The sequence below is a fragment of the Phocoena sinus genome, chromosome 1, assembly GCF_008692025.1.
Source record: "Phocoena sinus isolate mPhoSin1 chromosome 1, mPhoSin1.pri, whole genome shotgun sequence".
Classification (NCBI taxonomy): Eukaryota; Metazoa; Chordata; class Mammalia; order Artiodactyla; family Phocoenidae; genus Phocoena; species Phocoena sinus.
The window spans coordinates 54,112,063-54,129,646 of NC_045763.1; the positions used below are offsets into that span (position 1 = coordinate 54,112,063).

The 17,584-nt window shown below is 36.6% G+C and overlaps 1 protein-coding gene across 1 annotated transcript in view; it reads left to right on the forward strand.

Moving 5' to 3' along the window:
* Positions 1–12,980: 12,980 nt before the first annotated feature.
* The window catches only part of ATG4C (autophagy related 4C cysteine peptidase), a gene marked incomplete at its 5' end in the record, with an annotated part of 43,201 nt that continues 38,597 nt past the window's right edge, over positions 12,981–17,584 (forward strand). The window contains 2 exons of the mRNA XM_032603286.1: positions 12,981–12,984; positions 16,460–16,468. Of these exons, the coding sequence (XP_032459177.1) occupies positions 12,981–12,984; positions 16,460–16,468 (13 nt within the window). The remainder of the gene's footprint in view (positions 12,985–16,459; positions 16,469–17,584) is intronic.

The following is a 17,584-nucleotide window of genomic DNA, read 5'->3' on the forward strand; positions in this document are numbered from 1 at the left end:
AATATTCTTTATCAAGTTCTCTGATGATAATTTTAAAGTATATGATAATAATTTAAAGTATCACGTTAGTTAATGTAAAAAATGGTAAGTTTTCCAATTCTTAAGGATGCTCCAGTTTCTGAAATTATTTACTGTATTTGATGTTTCTGAATTTTCATATATGCTCATCCTTTCTGTAATTATCATATATTTTCTTTTAATAATTTATGTCCCCTATTGAGTGCCTACTATGTGTCAAGCATCATGCTAAACTCTTTGGGAAATGTCTTTAATTCTCACAACAAGCCTACAAGGTGGATTTAAGTGTCCCTATCCTATGTGTTTGAAAGCCAGAGTTTAGAGCAGTTAAAGAATTCGTCCCAAATCACACAGGTATTAGATGACAGAGTTGAATTTTAAACCAAGACTATGTTTCATTTTAATACTGGCATTCTTTGTACTATATGTCTTTGCTTGGTATTTTGTATGTATGAGTGTGTGTGTTTGTGTGTGTGTGTGAGAGAGAGAGAGAGGAGAGGGGAAGAATGTATGTGACAGTATGTGATTATCAAGGCTTGTATTCATTTTTTGGTTGATCTTTTTTGGTCACATCAGCAATTGTCTAAAGCCTAAATGGTTTGTAATAGTAACAGCTGACATTTATTGAGTATTTATAATATGCCAGACAGGATTTTTAAGTAGTTTACATGTATTAACTCATTGAGTCCTCACAGTATTCTTGAAAGATGAGTAGGAAGTTGATGGATAAAGAAGGCATGCATTTTAGGTAAATAGAATGGCATGATGAAAGCAATAGCACTGAGATGTTAGACAGTATATATAGGAAACAGAAGTGTCCAGTGTAACTATGGTGGGAGAAAATTATGAAAAGGATCAATTTATGGAGGAGCATCTTGAATGCTGTGCTAAAGAGTTAGGTCATTTGTTTACAGGCAGAGGAGAGTATACGGGCTTTGGGGTGAGACATACGTGGGTTTGAATTTTGGCTCTTTTTGCTGATTAGTTGTTATTTTTGGCAAGTTATGTAATTTCCCGAAGTATTAATGATACCTATTTCGTAGGCGTTTAGTGGTATGCCTCGTACATGTAAGCATTCTAAATGATATTATTATTCATGATAAAAGGAATGTGAGAAAAAGTTATTAGAATTCTTTTTAAGGATAGCATTATATATTTTTTGGAAGAAATACTTTGAGCAGTAAATGGATTCTTGGGGGTCCTCAACTCAAGAGATGAAAAGTAAATGATATAGGAGATACAAATGAGACAAATAGAAGACTGTTTTGTTTTGGACTAGGAGTAGGGATACAGGGAAAGACAAGGGTATGGGCCTCGGGAGGGAGAAAGGAGAGCGAGCCAGAAAGGTGGTTGGATTCTGCATGTCCACTGAGAAGTTTCCTTGTTGATGTGCTCTGGTCTTCAGTAAAGTCAGGTAAGTTTATGAAATGCTTGGTGTAGGAAAAGTTCTTTTGGAAAGAGGATGGATTTGGCATCTGGAATGAAAAAGGCATCTCATATCATTGTAGGAGTTAGAAGAGGGAGGGGAGGAACCAAGAGAGTTTAAGCTGTGTAGAATTAACAGAAATCTGGGGGGCTAGCTTTGAACTTCTACATGTCACAGAATTTTTGGTTCAAGCAAATTTTCTGAGTTATCAGAGAGGTAGGGGGTGGTGTACCCAGCTTCTTAACTACAATGGTTATTATTATCCTAGGTTTTTGAGCAACAAAATACCAGAATTCATTTAATTATTTAATTATTTTCAGTGATCATGTATTGAGAACATGCTAGCTAGGACATTGATCTTGCCCAGAAGGAGCATATGATAATCATAACTAAATACATGCTTAGAAAAATAACTGATAGCAATGTAGAGGAACCATTGGAAGTCAGTTATCAGGCAAGATACGATGACTCTGATGTACGGCAGTGGAAATGGAGAGGATTGACTTGAGATATTTTAAGGTAGACTCGATAGCATCTGATAAATGATTGGATTTGAGATCATGAGAGAGAGAAGATAAACAATACTTAAAGACTACTATCTTGGATTATAGGTAGTGTTAGTAACCAAATGTGATATACTAGAGGAAGCGTGGATTTTGCGGGGACATGTAGTGTTTGAAGTAGGCCGTTCAGGAGTAAACAGTCTGAATGAAGTAGGTGGTTTAGAATTGGTTGGCTAGTTATTTTTATTTTCAAAGAGGTAGCATTTGAGGCTAATGAATAAGGTCACATTGATGGAAAGTATAGGTGGAGAATATTCATCTTTAAGGATCTACTGATGAAGAAGAATCAGTAAATGAAATTGAGAAGGAGTAGGCAATATATAGGACAAAACCCATGATAGTATTTTATCATAGAGACTGAAGGAAAGAGATTATCAGGAGAAAAGTTGGGACAAAGTGCCTAATGCTCAAAAGAGGTTAAGCAGGAAAAAACCTGATTAGAGGCTGTAGGATTTGTCAATGAGAAATTGCTGATGACTTTTGAGAGATCAGTTTCACTGGAGTGGTAAGGATAGAAAAGTAAAAGCAGTAAAATTAACAGCAGCTCACCTGCATTTACTGAGTGTGGCTCTTTGAAGCCAAAGTGTATTCTATTTATTTATTTATTTGGCTGTATTGGGTCTTCATTGCGATGCACGCGGTTTCTCGAGTTGCGGCGAGCAGGGACTACTCTTTGTTGTGGTGTGCGGGCTTCTCATTGCGGTGGCTTCTCTTGTTGTGGAGCACGGGCTCTAGGCTCATGGGCTTCAGTAGTTGCAGCCTGCAGGCTCAGTAGCTGTGGTATGCAGACCCTATCGCACACGGGCTTCAGTAGTTGCAGTGCGTGGGCTCAGTAGTTATGACGCGTGAGCTCTAGGGCACGCGGGTTTCAGTAGTTGTGGCACAGCATTGTGGCTCGTGGGCTCTAGAGCACAGGCTCAGTAGTTGTGGCACATGGGCTTAGTTGCTCGGTGGCATGTGGGAACTTCCCAGACCAGGGATTGAACCTGTGTGCCCTGCATTAGCAGATGGATTCTTAACCACTGCGCCACCAGGGAATTCCCCAAAGCGTATTCTTTTAAAGATTTATTGGTTATGATATCAGGGTAGAGAAGAACTGCTTTTATAAAACATAAAAACACAGCCTATATAGGAAAATACTGATGTATTTGACCAAATAAAAATTTAAAAATCTGCATCACGAAAGACACCATAAAAAAAGTTTAGAAACAAGACAGAGAGAGAAGATATTTGTATATGCTCTCTCATTCTCTTTTTCTCTCTCTGTATTGGTATATGTATGTGTGTTTGTGTGTGTGTGTGTGTGTGTGTGTGTGTGTGTGTGTGTACATTGAAGATCTATCTGTCCATCTGTTATCTCTTCATCTATATCTTGGACAAAGGATTAGTCTCCAAAATAATACGAAACTACAAAATAATATGAAAAACATGGACAATTCAAAAAAAAATGAGCCAAGGAAATGAACAGGTGCTTTTAAAGTAGAAACTTGAGTGGCCAAACATAAGAAAATGTTCACCACAGTAATAAAGGGAGTGCAAATTAAAATGAGATACTGTTTCTTAGTTGTCAAATTTGCAAAAATTTAAAAGCTTCATGATATCAAATTTTAGCAAGGTTGTGAAGAAACAGGAACTCACAAACACAGCTGATGGGAGGCAACTTGGTACAACCTCTTCATGAATTTGAAAGTACTTAGAAAAATTGATAATACATAAACTTAGTATCTAGCAATTCTACCTTTAAGTATTTACCCCAGAGAAGTTCTCTGTATATGTGTAGAACACTTGTACAAGGATGTTTATTGTAAATTTGTTGAAATAACAAAAAATATTGGAAACAAGTATGCTCTACTAGTGGATTAGATGAATAAGGTTATTCATTCATTCCAAAAGTATTTATTAAGAGCCTGTTATGTGCCAGGCACTGGGGTTACTGCTGAAAGTATTGCAGGCACAGTACTTACACTCAAGGAGCTTACAGTCCAGTAGATGAGAGACATTAAACAAATAATTACAAAATTATTAATTTCATTATGATATTCATGATAAAACAGAAGTATAGGTTCTTATAAACAGAGACCAAATTAGAAAGGATGTGATTGGATCAAATAAGCAGAAAGTCCATTTCAAAATAGCTTAAAAGCAGTAAGGGTATTTATTATCATTCACAAGCGGAAGTCCTGACATAGGAATGGCTCTAGGTTGGTTAATCAGTGCCTCTGTGACATCATCAAGGACCCATGTTCTGTCCATCTTCCTACTCTGCTAATCTCAGCATATTGGTCTTATCGTCATCTACCTCTCCTATAGTAACAAGTGCCTATCTTAGTACCATGATAAGACATATGGCAGATATGGCAGAATCCAGTGGAAGAAGGACTTTTTCTTCTTTGTTTTCTTTATTATGAATATGAATTTTTATTATTTTAATAATTTTATATTATTTAAAAGCTTTACATTTTTAAAATTATGAATTACTCATATACAGAGAAGGCAAAAGCCTTGTGTATACACTTTCAAAAACAGTAATGAAATTCTATTAGACAAGAGAAGTACAACATTATGAATAAGTTTTAATCTCCTTGTGCTTCTACCCAACTGTAGTCCTTCCCATGCCAAAAAACTCTACTATCCTAAAGTGGTGGAATTTAGTGTTTCCTATTTTTGACCTTTTTGAAAATGAAAATGAACTGTTTTGCTTCTGTGCCTTGCTTATGGCTTTTAAGGTTGTGTTTTTAAGATTTGTCCGCGTTCAGGAATAAAGACACAGGCCTACTAGAGAATGGACTTGAGGATATGGGGAGGGGGAAGGGTAAGGTGTGACAAAGTGGGAGGGTGGCATGGACATATATACACTACCAAACGTAAAATATATAGCTAGTGGGAGGCAGCCACATAGCACAGGGAGATCAGCTCAGTGCTTTGTGAGCACCTAGAGGGGTGAGATAGGGAGGGAGGGAGGGAGGGAGACGCAAGAGGGAAGAGATATGGGAACATATGTGTATGTATAACTGATTCACTTTGTTATAAAGCAGAAACTAACACACCACTGTAAAGCAATTATACTCCAATAAAGATGTAAAAAAAAAAAAAGATTTGTCCATGTTATGTGTAGGTTCTAGTTTATTTTTACTGCTGTATAATATTCCATTGTATGAATTACCACAAATTATTCATTCTACTATTGTTAGACATTTAGTTTGCTTTGGCTTTGCCTTTTTAAATAGTGTATAATAGTACATTCTTGTATTTTTGTAGAAATAAGACTGTATTCTCAGAAGTTTTTGAAATACGACTTTTCATGTTTAAAAATATCTACATGCAGAATGAAGGGAATGAATCATTAGCCAGAAGAATATCATATTTCTGTTCTTATCATCCACTTTATAGATTCTCTTTTCTAATGAGTTAACCCCAAACCACCTTCTTACACCTTTCTAGGAATTTTTTGGTATCCTCAGAGAGGGGGAGGCCCTTGTACTTAAAAGCATACAAATTTTAGTGAGTCAAGTATAATTCTGAAAACAGGAGGAATAACACTGAATAAGATCAAATACACATTTGAAAAGAGATTTAAATATACATTTTGAAAATAAGAGGAGTCATAATAATCAAGATAAGGTAAAAGGGAATTAGAATATTTGTTCAGAAAAACAAAGGGATTATGACATGGTGGAAGTCACGTATTAAGGATTTTTTTTTTTTGTTAATGAAGTTTTAAAACTTTTGAAATATATGACGTAAAGGTCTATTGATTATGGGGGGCTAATTTTCTTTATTATTTCTCCTATTGTGGGTATACAAACCCATATTATATAAAGGTTTATTAATCCTATAATTATGGTATGACTTTGGTGAATTTCTATTTCATAACACTTGTCCTAAGGTTATTGCCCTGTTTTGTCATGACTTTCTTTATAGCTTCAACAGAAATATAATATTCTATTTATCGCATTTGAAATATTTTAATGCTAATCTTTTCTCTCTGTGTGTCATTATGTACTCACAGCTTTTTGATTTACTGTGCATTGGTCAATCTCCACCAGATTTTCTCTTAGATGGTTCAGGACATGATGGGCCCAGAGACCATTAAGGAAAAACTGTATCTGTGGTTATCTCTAGTATACCAGTTCTATCTTAGGGGCCCAAATGATTTAACATGAATAACAGAGATAAGGCTCTCTCCTTCCTAATTTTGGGGCTGAGGAGCATCTATAGACAATGATTCTAAGCTATGGACAAAAAAACCCCAAAATAGTGCATGGAAAAAAGGGGGAAAAAAAGCTTTTTAAGAAGTAGAGAGGGTAGCACAGAGGCTAGAAAATAATAAAAGTTTTTTCTGCACTGAAACCAGCCCAGGGTGGAGCTTTGCCTAGGGATCTCTTTATAGGACATAAAGGGCATGAAAGTAAGGTATCAAGGGGTCTTCCTTTGCGTGCTCTTGGTTCTTGTACTATCTTTACTGTTTTCAGGGATCTTGGTTATTCCACATGTTGCCAAGATTATGCCCAAATGTTGTGGAAATAAGATCCCACAATTTGGAATTTTTTGAAACATGACTTTTGCCATTTAGTAAGAAAGGGTGTGCAGGATGCAATCAATTATTTATAGGTATATTACTTAATTTGGAAAATTTCCAGATCTTGTTCTGTTATTGATTATTAATTTAATTCCTTTGTGGTCAGAGAAAATATTTTTATGACTCTAATCTCTGAAGTTATTGAGACTTGCTTTATGGTCTAAATATGGTATAACTTGGTAAATGTTCTTTGTGTGCTTGAGAAGAATATGTATTGTTACTGGAATGTTCTATAAGGGCAGTTAGGTCAAGTTGGTTGAGTTCAAGTCTTCTCTATTCTTGCTCTGTCCTACTTGTTCTACCAATTTTTATGAGAGGGATATTGAAATCTCTGACTATAATTGTGGATTTGTTTATTTCTCCTTGTAATTCTATCAGTTTTTGCTTCTTCAATTTTGAAGCTTTGTTATTGGGTACATTAACATTTAGAGTTGTTATGGTCAGTTAATGAATTGACCCCTTTATAATTATAAAACCCTTCTTTATTCCTGGTGATACTTTTTTGGTCTGAAATCTACTTTGTCTGATATTAAGCTTTCTTTTGCTTAGGGTTATATGGTATATCTTTTTATGTTCTTTTACACTTAATCTATTTTCTTTATATTTAAAGTTTGTTTCCTGTAGGAAGTAAATTGTTGGGTCTTGCTTTTTTATACAATCTGATAATCTCTGCCTTTTAATTAAGTTGTTTAGACTACAGGCATACCTCAGAGATATTGTGGCTTTGGTTCCAGACCACTGCAATAAAGCAAATATTTCAATAAAGTAAGTTGCACAAATTTTTTGGTTTCCCATTGTATATCAAAGTTATGTTTATACTGTATTATAGTCTATTAAGTATACAATAGCATTATGTCTAAAAAAATAATATATGTACCTTAATTAAAAAATACTTTATGGCTAAAAAATGCTAATATCATCTAACAACACAGGGTTACCACAAACCTTCAATTTGTAAAAAACGCAGTATTTGCAAAGCACAATAAAGTGAAGAACAAAAACAAGGTATGCCTGTATTCACATTTTATATGATTATTGATATAGTTAGGTTTGTCTGTTATCTCACTGTTTGGTTTCTATTTGTTAAATCTGCTCTTTGTTCCCTTTTCCTCTTTTTCTACCTTTTTTCAGATTGAATACTTTTTGATTTCTATTTTATCTCTTTGTTGGCTGATTAGCTGTAACTTTTTATTGTGTTATTTTACTGGGTTACTTTAAGGTTTTAGGGTATATCTTTAATTTATCACAGTCTACCTTCAATGATATTATACCAACTCACATATAGTATAAGAACGTTAGAGTAGTGTACTTCACTTCCCTCCTCCTGGTCTTTATGCTACTGGTGTCATACATTTTATTTCTTATACATGCCATAATACATTGTTATTATTTTTGTTTAAACAGTCAATGTCAATTACTTAAGTCAATTACTTAAAGAGGTTTAAGTAATAAGAAAAATAATATACTTGCCCATATAGTTATCATTTTTGGTGTTCTTCGTTCCTTTGTGTGAATCCATATTTCTATCTGCTAAAATCCATTATTTTCCTGCTTGAAAGACTTATTTTAACATTTCTTATAGTGCAAGGTGTGCTGGTCATATACTCCTTCAGCTTTTGTGTCTCTGAAAAAGGGTTTTGCTTTCATTTTTGAAAGATATTTTTGCTGGGTGTAGAATTTTGGGTTGATTATTTTTTTTCTTTCAGTAGCTTTAAAGATGTTGCCCTGCTATCTTTTTGTTTATTTTGTTTCCAGGGAGAAATCTGAGGTCATCCTTATCTTTCTGTGTACATAATGTGGCTTTTTTTTCTTGACTACTTTTAAGATTTTTTTTTTTATCACTAGTTTGGAACAATTTGATTATGATGTGAAGTATAGTTTTCTTCATATTTCTTGTGCTTGGGTTTTGTTGAATTTCTTGAAACTGTTGTTTCATAGTTTTCACCAGTTTTGAATTTTTTCAGCCATTTTGTCTTCAGATATTTTTTGTCTTCCCCTCTCTTCCCTCTCCTTCTGGGTCTCCAATTGAACATATATTAGCATGAATGAAATTGTGCCACATCTCACGGATGTGCTTTTATTTTTTAAAAAAATTCTTTTTCCTCTCTGCGTTTTAATTTGGATAGTTCCTATTGCTGTGTCTTCAAGTTCACTAATCTTTTGATCTTTTCCTCAGCAATGTCTAATCTGCCATAAATCCTAGTCAGTATATTTTTCGTCTTGGACGTTGTAGTTTATATATCCATTAAAAAAATCTTCCTTACTTATCTTCCTTCCTTACTTAATCTTCTACTTATCTTTTTGAACATATGTAATATTGTAATACCTGTTTCAATGTACTTGTTTGCTAATTCCAGCATTTGTGTTAGTTTGGGTTCACTTTTGTTTGGTTGAGTATTCTCATTTTGGCTTGTGTTTTCCTGCCTATTTGCATGCTTGATTGATTGCCAGACGTTGTGTTATTTACCTTGTTGGGAGCTGGATATTTTTTTATTCTGAGTATTGCATTGTGTGAATATGCCACACTTCATCCATTTTACTCTTGGTGGGCATTGGATAGTTTTCAATTTTTGGCAATCGTTAAGGACCCTGCTTGAATATTCTAGTACATGTGCTTTGGTGAATGAACATGTGTATGGATTTTCATTCAGTATGTATACCTGGGAATGTAATTGGTGGGTAATAGGGTATTCATATGTTCAGCCTCAGTATATACTACCAAATAGTTTTATAAAACAGTTGTGCCAATTTGTATTTCTACCAGGTGTGTATGCAAATTCTGCTTGCTCTCAGCTCACCAGTACTTGGTATTTTTCCATGTTTATTAGAGCCACATTTTATTTTAATTTGCGTTTGTCTAACTTAGGAAATTGAGCATATTTTCATAAATATTTTTTCATTTATATATGTCTTCTATTAGATTATCTCTCTAGGTTTTCTTAATATATTCTGGATATGAATCCTTTTTTGGATATGTCTATAGGAAATGTTGTCTCCTACTCCGTTACTTTTTCACTCAGTTTATCTTTTGAAGAGCATAGTTCTTAATTTTAATATAGTCTGGTTAACTTTTTTATCTTCTTAAATGGTTAGTACTTTTTGTGTTCTGATTAGTAAATCTTTGCTCACTTTAGGAAAAGATAGTCTCTCTAGTGTTTTGAAGCTATCATTTCTATGTTTTTTCTCTCTGGTTGCTTCTAAGATCAGCTCTTTGTCTTTCATGTGGATATCACTTTATTCTACTCAGAATCATATATTTCTTAAAATCTGAAGAAATTTCAGCCACTTTTAATTATAGTTTTTCTCCATTCTTCTTGTTCTCTTCTTTTGCATCTCTGATAAGTCTTTCTGTTAGGTTTTTTTTCATGTCTCTGAAATTCTTTTTTTTTTTTTTGCGGTACGTGGGCCTCTCACCGCTGTAGCCTCTCCCGCCGCGGAGCAACAGGCTCCGGACGCGCAGGCCCAGCGGCCATGGCTCACAGGCCCAGCCGCTCTGCGGCATGTGGGATCCTCCCGGACCGGGGCATGAACCTGCGTCCCCTGCATCGGCAGGCGGACCCCCAACCACTGCGCCACCAGGGAAGCCCTGAAATTCTTGTTTTTTATATTTTCTGTTATTTTTTCTCTCTGTGCTGTGTTCTGAGTAATTTCTTTAGTTTTTCTGGTTCCTTGATTATCTTCTGAGGTTTGTATAATTTTCTGTTTAACTTATACCAAATTTCTACTTTCATTTATTACATTTTTCATTTCTAGTAGTTTTATTTGGTTTTCCTTTACATGTGCCTGGTCAATTTTAATTGTTTTCTTTTATTTGTCCACCTTTCAGTACCTTCTACTTTTTAAACATATGCATACTTATTTTATCCCATACCTGATAATTACAATAGTTATACTCTTTCAGAATTTATTTCTGCAGTTTGTTGTACTTTTGATTATTTCTCATATTAGCTTGTTTAATTGTGATTTTTTTTAAAAAATTATTTATTTATTTTTGGCTGCATTGGGTCTTTGTTGCTGTGCGTGGGCTTTCTCTAGTTGCGGTATAATTGTGATTTTTGATTGCGATAAGCACCCTTGACTGAGCCCTCAATATTGCTAGCAGGTCTCTTCTATTTCCTTTATCAGCTTTCTTTCTCATTCTTTGTAGTGATTCTTTCAGGCATTCTCACTCTTCATAAATGTCTGCTCAGAAGTCTTTTCCATCATAGAAAACAAAAGCAAAGCAAAACAAATATTTATTGTGTATCTACTATGGACTGAACTCTGTGTTAGGCGCTGAACATTCAGAGGTCTAGAAGATAAACATATTTCTTCTCCTCTAGAATACTTGAAATCTGGAGGGGGAGCAAATATAGATAAAAAGCATTCTAGATATAATTAGTTAATACTGTGAAAAGGAAAGTCAGTCAAAAAGTGGAATAGCAGGAGTAGTATTATAGTGGAAAGTCAACAAGACAACAAAGTTCATTTAGTATGAACAGTTTCACAATAATATTTAGAGTAAATATTAAGAGGAGACTAGATCTTAAAAGGATAAGGAATTAATCACTTTGTCAAGATAGGAGATTAGAACTATGTGTTTGGCAAGCCTCAGGATGAGCTGTGAGAGTTATGTGTTATTATATCCAATTTCAAACAAATTTAAGTGTCTCCAAAGTAGAAATTTTGGACTTACTTGTAGTGCCATATTCAGTTTTCAGGTATTTTTATTTTTATTTGGAATTAAATTTAAACTCTAATCTTCAGAGAAATTCATTGATAATAGAGGCTTGCCATGTATTCGTTTTTTTTTTCTTAACATCTTTATTAGAATATAATTGCTTTACAATGTTGTGTTAGTTTCTGCTGTATAGCAAAGTGGATCAGCTATATGTATACATATATCCCCATACCTCTCCCTCTTGCTCCTCGCTCCCACCTTCCCTATCCCACCCCTCTAGGTGGTCACAAAGTACCAAGCTGATCTCCCTGTGCTATGCAGCTGCTTCCCACTATCTGTTTTACATTTGGTAGTGTATATGTGTCAGTGCTACTCTCTCACTTCATCCCGGCTTACCCTCACCCGCCATGTCCTCAAGTCCATTCTCTTAGTCTGCGTCTTTATTCCTATCCTGCCCCTAGGTTCATCTGAACCATTTCTTTAGATTCCATACATATGTGTTAGCATATGGTATTTGTTTTTTTCTTTCTGACTTACTTCACTCTGTATGACACACTTTAGGTCCATCCACCTCACTACAAGTAACTCAATTTTGTTTCTTCTTATGGCTGAGTAATATTCCACTGTATGTATGTGCCACGTCTTTTTTTTTTTGCGGTACTTGGGTCTCTCACTGTTGTGGCCTCTCCCGTTGCGGAGCACAGGCTCCAGACGCGTAGGCCCAGTGGCCATGGCCCACGGGCCCAGCCGCTCCACAGCATGCAGGATCCTACTGGACTGGGGCACGAACCCATGTCCCCTGCATCAGCAGGCGGACTCTCAACCACTGCGCCAACCAGGGAAGCCCTTTTTTTTAATTAAAAAAAATTTTTTTTCACATCTTTATCGGATTATAATTGCTTTACATTGTTGTGTTAGTTTCTGCTGTATAACAAAGTGAATCAGCTATACATATACATATATCCCCATATCTCCTCCCTCTTGCGTCTGCCTCCCACCCTCCCTATCCCACCCCTCTAGGTGGTCACAAAGCACCAAGCTGATCTCCTTGTGCTATGTGGTTTCTTCCCACTAGGTATCTGTTTTACATTTGGTAATATATATGTCCATGCCACTCTCTCATGTCATCCCAGCTTACCTTTCTCCCTCCCCGTGTCCTCAAGTCCATTGGGTAGTATAGCCTTTTTCACAATGTTGACTCTTCCAATCCCAGAACAAGGTATATCTCTCCATCTGTTTGTATCATCTTTAATTTCTTTCATCAGTGTCTTATAGTTTTCTGCATACAGGTCTTTTGTCTTCGTAGGTTTATTCCTAGATATTTTATTCTTTTTGCTGCAATGGTAACTGGAAGTGTTTCCTTAATTTCTGTTTCAGATTTTTCATCATTACTGTATAGGAATGCAAGAGATTTCTGTGCATTAATTTTGTATCCTGCAATTTTACCAAATTCACTTATTAGCTCTAGTAGTTTTCTGATAGCATCTTTAGGGTTCTCTATGTATAGTATCATGTCATCTGCCAACAGTGACAGTTTTACTACTTCTTTTCGGATTTGGATTCCATTTATTTCTTTTTCTTCTCTGATTGCCATGCCTAAGACTTACAAAACTATGTTGAATAATAGCAGTGAGAATGGACATCCTAGTGTTGTTCCTGATCTAAGAGGAAATGCTTTCAGTTTTTCACCATTGAGAACGATGTTGGCTGTGAGTTTGTCACATATGGCCTTTATTATGTTGAGGTAGTTTCCCTCTATGCCCACTTTCTGGAGAGTTTTTATCATAAATGGGTGTTGAATTTTTTCAAAAGCTTTTTCTGTATTTATTGAGATGATCATATGGTTTTTATCCTTCAATTTGTTAATATGGTGTATCACATTGATTGATTTGCATATATTGAAGAATCCTTGCATTCCTGGGATAAACCCCACTTGATTATGGTGTATGATCCTTTTAATGTGCTGTTGGATTCTGTTTGCTAGAATTTTGTTGAAGATTTTTGCATCTATATTCATCAGTGATATTGGCCTGTAGTTTTCTTTTTTTTGTGACGTCTTTGTCTGGTTTTGGTATCAGGGTGATGGTGGCATGGTAGAATGAATTTGGGAGTGTTCCTCCCTCTGCTATATTTTAGAAGAGTTTGAGAGGGATAGGTGTTAGCTCTTCTCTAAGTGCTTGATAGATTTTACCTGTGAAGCCATCTGGTCCTGGGCTTTTGTTTGTTGGAACATTTTTAATCACAGTTTCAATTTCAGTGCTTGTGATTGGTCTGTTTATATTTTCTATTTCTTCCTGGTTCAGTCTGGGAAGGTTGTGCTTTTCTAAGAATTTGTCCATTTCTTCCAGGTTGTCCATTTTATTGGCATGTAGTTGCTTGTAGTAATCTCTCCTGATCCTTTGTGTTTCTGCCGTGTCAATTGTTACTTCTCCTTTTTCATTTCTAATTGGATTGATTTGAGTCTTCTCACTTTTTTTCTTGATGAGTCTGGCTAATGGTTTATCAATTTTGTTTATCTTCTCAAAGAACCAGCTTTTAGTTTCATTGATCTTTGCTATTTTTTCCTTCATTTGTTTTCACTTATTTCTGATCTGATCTTTATGATTCCTTTCCTTTGCTAACTTTGGGGGTTTTTTGTTCTTCTTTCTCTAATTGCTTTAGGTGTAAGGTTAGGTTGTTTATTTGAGATATTTCTTGTTTCTTAAGGTAGAATTGTATTGCTATAAACTTCCCTCTTAGAACTGCTTATGCTGTATCCCATAGGTTTTGGGTTGTCGTGTTTTCATTGTCATTTGTTTCTAGGTATTTTTTGATTTTCTCTTTGATTTCTTCAGTGATCTCTTGGTTATTAAGTAGTGTATTGTTTAGCCTCCATGTGTTTGTATATTTTACTGATTTTTTTCCTGTAATTGATATCTAGTCTCATAGCATTGTGGTCGGAAAAGATACTTGATATGATTTCAATTTTCTTAAATTTACCAAGGCTTGATTTGTGACCCAAGATATGATCTATCCTGGAGAATGTTCCATGAGCACTTGAGAAGAGAGTGTATTCTGTTGTTTTTGGATGGAATGTTCTATAAAAATTAAGTCCATCCTGTTTAAAGTATCATTTAAAGCTGTGTTCCCTTATTTATTTTCATTTTGGATAATCTGTCCATTGGTGAAAGTGGGGTGTTAAAGTCCCCTACTGTGATTGTGTTACTGTCAATTTCCTCTTTTATGGCTCTTAACAGTTGCCTTATGTACTGAGGTGCTCCTATGTTGGGTGCATAAATATTTACAATTGTTATATCTTCTTCTTGGACTGATCCCTTGATCATTATGTAGTGTCCTTCTTTGTCTCTTGTAATAAATAGTCTTTATTTTAAAGTCTATTTTGTCTGATATGAGAATTGCTACTCCAGCTTTCTTTTGATTTCCATTTGCATAGAATATCTTTTTATATCTCCTTACTTTCAGTCTGAATGTGTCCCTGGGTCTAAAGTGGGTCTCTTGTAGACAGCATATATATTGGTCTTGTTTTTGTATCTGTTCAGTCAGTCTGTGTCTTTTGGTTGGAGCATTTAGTCCATTTACATTTAAGGTACATTTACATTTATTGATATGTATATTCCTGTTACCATTTTCTTAATTGTTTTCAGTTTGTTTTTGTATGTCTTTTCCTTCTCTTGTGTTTCCTGCCCAGAAAAGTTCCTTTACCATTTGTTGTCAAGCTGGTTTGGTGGTGCTGAATTCTCTTAGCTTTTGCTTGTCTGTAAAGGTTGTAATTGCTCCATCGAATCTGAATGAGATCTTTGCGGGGTAGAGTAATCTTGGTTGTAGGTTTTTCCCTTTCATCACTTTAAATATGTCCTGCCACTCCCTTCTGCTTGCAGAGTTTCTGCTGAAAGTTCAGCTGTTAACCGTATGTGGATTCCCTTGTATGTAATTTGTTGCTTTTTCCTTGCTGCTTTTAATAGTTTTTCTTTGTATTTAGTTTTTGATAGTTTGATTAATATATGTCTTGCTGTGTTTTTCCTTGTATTTATCCTGTATGGGACTCTCTGTGCTTCCTGGACTTGGTTGCCTATTTCCATTCCCATGTTAGGGAAGTTTTCAACTATAATCTCTTCAAATATTTTCTCAGACCCTTTCTTTTTCTCTTCTTCTTCTGGGAGCCCTATAATTCAAGTGTTGGTGTGTTTAATATTGTCCCAAGGGTCTCTGAGACTGTCCTCAATTCTTTTCATTCTTTTCTCTTTATTCTGCTCTGTGGCAGTTATTTCCATTATTTTATCTTCCAGGTCACTTATCTGTTCTTCTGCCTCAGTTATTCTGCTATTGATTCCTTCTAGAGACTTTATAATTTCATTTACTGTGTTGTTCATCACTGTTTGTTTGCTCTTTAGTTCTTCTTAGGTCCTTGTTAAACATTTCCTATATTTTCTCCATTCTATATCCAAGATTTTGGCTCATCTTTACTATCATTATTCTGAATTCTTTTTCAGTTAGACTGCCTGTTTCCTCTTCATTTGTTTGGTCTGGTGGGTTTTTACCTTGCTCCTTCATCTGCTGCATATTTCTGTCTTCTCATTTTGTTTAACTTACTGTGTTTGGGGTCTCCTCTTCACAGGCTTTGGGTTCTTTGTTCCTTTTGTTTTTGGTGTCTGCCCCCAATGGGTGAGGTTGGTTCAGTGTGTTGTGTAAGCTTCCTGGTGGAGGGGACTGGTGCCTGGGTTCTGGTAGGTGGGCCTGGATCTTCTGGCAGGCAGGGCTGTGTCTGGTGGTGTGTTTTGGCATGTCTGTGAACTTAGTATGAGTTTAAGCAGCCCTTATGCTTATGCGTGTGGTTGTTTTTTTGTCTTACTAGTTGTTTGGCATGGGGTGTCCAGCACTGGAGCTTGCTGGCCATTGGGTAGATCTGGGTCTTAGCGTTGAGACGGAGATCTCTGGGAGAGCTCTCACCAATTGATATTATGTGGGGCTGGGAGGTCTCTGGTGGTCCAGTGTCCTGGACTTGGCTCTCCCACCTTTGAGGCTCAGGCCTGACATCCGGCTGGAGCACCAAAACCCTGCCAGCCCCACGGCTCGGAAGAAAAAAAAAGGGGGAAAAAGAAACCAGATAGAATCCCAAACCAAATGGTAAAAGCAAAACTAGACAAAATCACACAAAGTAACGTACACACACACACTCATAAAAAGAAATAATAGGGGCTTCCCTGGTGGTGCAGTGGTTGGAAGTCTGGCTGCTGATGCAGGGGACATGGGTTCGAGCCCTGGTCTGGGAGGATCCCACATGCCGCGGTGCGGCTGGGCCCATGAGCCACAATTACTGAGCCTGCGCATCTGGAGCCTGTGCTCCGCAACAAGAGAGGCTGCGATAGTGAGAGGCCCGCGCACCGCAATGAAGAGTGGCCCCCACTTGCCACAAGTAGAGAAAGCCCTCGCATAGAAACGAAGACCCAACACAGCCATTAAAAAAAAAAAAAAAAGAAAAAAAGAAATAATAATTAACAAAGAACAGTCAGAACCCTAGGACAAATGGTAAAAGTGAACCTAAACAGACAAAACCACACAATGAAACATATGCATACACACTCACAAAAAGGGAAACAAGGGGGGAAAAATCAATAAATAAGAAATTAAAAAAAGAAGAGAGCAACTAAACCAATAAACAAATTCACCAATGATAACAAGCACTAAAAACTAAACTGAGAGAAACGTAAAAACCAGAAACAAATCAGACGCAGAAAGCAAACCCCAAGTCTACATTTGCTCCCAAAGCCCACTGCCTCAGTTTTGAGAACATTTGTTATCCATTCAGGTATTTCACAGATGCAGCGTTCTTCAGCTTGATTGTGGGGATTTAATCTGCTGCTCCTGAGGCTGCACAGAGAAATTTCCCTTTCTCTTCTTTGTTCGCACAGCTTCTGGGGTTCAGCTGTGGTTTTGGCCCCACCTCTGCATGTATGTCACCCTCAAGCATCTGTTCCCTGCTCAGACAAGAGGGGGTTAAAGCAGCGACTGATTAGGGGTCTCTTGCTCACTCAGGCCAGGGAGAAAGAGGGTACAATAGTCATAATTGGAGTGCGGGGCGAGCCTGCAGCAGCACAGGCTGGCATAACATTGCAACAGCCTGAGGCACACCATGTGTTCTCCCTGGGAAGTTGTCCTTGGATCTTGGGACCCTGGCAGTGGCCGGCTGCACAGGCTCCCAGTGGGGGGGTGTGGGTAGTGACCTGTGCTTGCACACAGGATTTTTGGTGGCAGCGGCGACAGCGTTAGCATTCCGTGCCCATCTCTGGGGTCCAAGCTGATAGCCACAGCTTGCTCCCATCTCTGGAGCTCACTTAGGT